This window comes from Neopelma chrysocephalum, unplaced genomic scaffold, assembly GCF_003984885.1.
Source record: "Neopelma chrysocephalum unplaced genomic scaffold, ASM398488v2 Primary Assembly neopelma1_97394, whole genome shotgun sequence".
Taxonomy (NCBI): Eukaryota; Metazoa; Chordata; class Aves; order Passeriformes; family Pipridae; genus Neopelma; species Neopelma chrysocephalum.
In genome coordinates this window covers 2,175-3,818 of record NW_020926035.1, presented here as the reverse complement: position 1 = coordinate 3,818, position 1,644 = coordinate 2,175, and the positions used below count along the sequence as shown (strand labels likewise).

Here is a 1,644-nt window from a genome sequence, read left to right as displayed (position 1 = left end):
AGATCCCAGTCTCCCCCAAATCCCAGTCTCCCCCAGATCCCAGGCTCCCCAAAATCCCAGTCTCCCCCAGATCCCGGGGGGGCTCCCCCAAACCTGGTTCTTGAGGGCGTCGATCTCAGCCTGGATCCGTTGGATCCTCCGGCTCAGCTCCTGGATCTGGCTCCGCGTGTTCCGCAGGTCGTCCCCCTGCTTCCCGGCCGTCAGCTTCAGCTCCTCGTACTGGGGGACACGGGGGGGGTGAGGGGGGTCAGGGGGGGTCCCCCAAATCCACAGCACCCCAAAAATCGGGAGGGAAGAGCCGGGATGGGGCTGAACATGGAGGGATGGGCCAGGGTGGGATGGGATGGGTCCGGGTGGGATGGGGGGGGGTCTGGCTGGGATGTGGGGGGTCTGGTTGGGTTTGGAGCCCAGAGGGAGATGGGGAGACCCCCCCTTTACAACCAGCATCCCAAAAAATTGGGAGGGAAGAGCCGGGATGGAGAAGAACATGGAGGGATGGGCCAGGGTGGGATGGGATGGGTCCGGTTGGGATTTGGGGGGTCTGGTTGGGATGTGGAGGGGTCTGGTTGGGTTTGGGGCCCAGAGGGAGATGGGGAGACCCCCCCCTTTACAACCAGCATCCCAAAAATTGGGAGGGAAGAGCCGGGATGTGGCCAAGTCAACGGAGATGATCCAAGTGGGATGTGGGGGATCCAGCTGGGATGTGGGGGATCCAGCTGGGTTTGGAGTCAGGATCCCAGAGGGATGGGGAGTGAGGGACTCCGTTTTTCCACCAGCCCCCCAAAATTTGGGAAGACAGAGCCTGGGATGTGCCTGAACCAGGAATGGAGGGGGGGGCCCTCCCTGTCCCCCCACAGCCCAGGACTGGGCCAGGAGGGACCCCCAGGGCTGGGGTGGGACCCCCCAGGATGGGATGGGATGGGATGGGATGGGATGGGATGGGACCCCCAGGGTTGGGATGGGACCCCCAGGGTTGGGATGGGACCCCCTGGGATGGGATGAGATGGGATGGGATAGGATGGGACCCCCCTGGGATGGGAAGCCCCGAGGTTGGGATGGGACCTCCCTGAGGATGGGATGGGACTCTCTGGGATGGGATGGGACCCCCCCGGGGTTGGGATGGGACCTCCCAGGGAGGGGATGGGATGGCACCCCCCAGGGCTGGGATGGGACCCCTCGAGGTTGGGATGGGAACCCCGGGGGTTGGGATGGGACCCCCCTGGGGCTGGGATGGGACCCCCCCGGGGCTGAGATGGAACCCCCGGGGTTGGGATGAGGCGGCTCCGGCTCTGGGCAGGTTTGGAGCTGGAATTTCTCCCCCACGGAGGCTCCGGGGCAGGGAGTGGGAGGAGGAGGAGGAGGAGCAGGAGGAAGGATTTGGGGCAGGGAGGAGCAGGAGGAAGTTTCAGGGAGCAGGAAGGAGGAGGAGGGAGGAGGAGGAGGAGGGGACGTGGAGGAGGAGGAAGGCTCGGGGAGGGAAGGAGGATGATTGAGGAGCAGGGAGGAGGAGGAGGATGGGGCAGGGAGGAGGAAGGTTCGGGGCAGGGAGGAGGAAGGTTCAGGGCAGGGAGGAGGAGGAAGTATTGGGGAGCAGGGAGGAGGAGGAAGATGAGTGAGGGAGGAGGAGGAAGATGGGTGAAGGAG

General features: G+C 65.0%; 1 protein-coding gene across 1 annotated transcript in view; it reads right to left on the bottom strand.

Annotated features, from left to right (window-relative positions):
- The window catches only part of LOC113961837 (keratin, type II cytoskeletal 8-like), a gene marked incomplete at its 3' end in the record, with an annotated part of 5,513 nt that overhangs the window by 1,706 nt on the left and 2,163 nt on the right, over positions 1-1,644 (bottom strand). Inside the window, exon 3 of the mRNA XM_027672519.1 lies at positions 94-219. Coding sequence (XP_027528320.1) covers positions 94-219 — 126 coding nt within the window. The remainder of the gene's footprint in view (positions 1-93; positions 220-1,644) is intronic.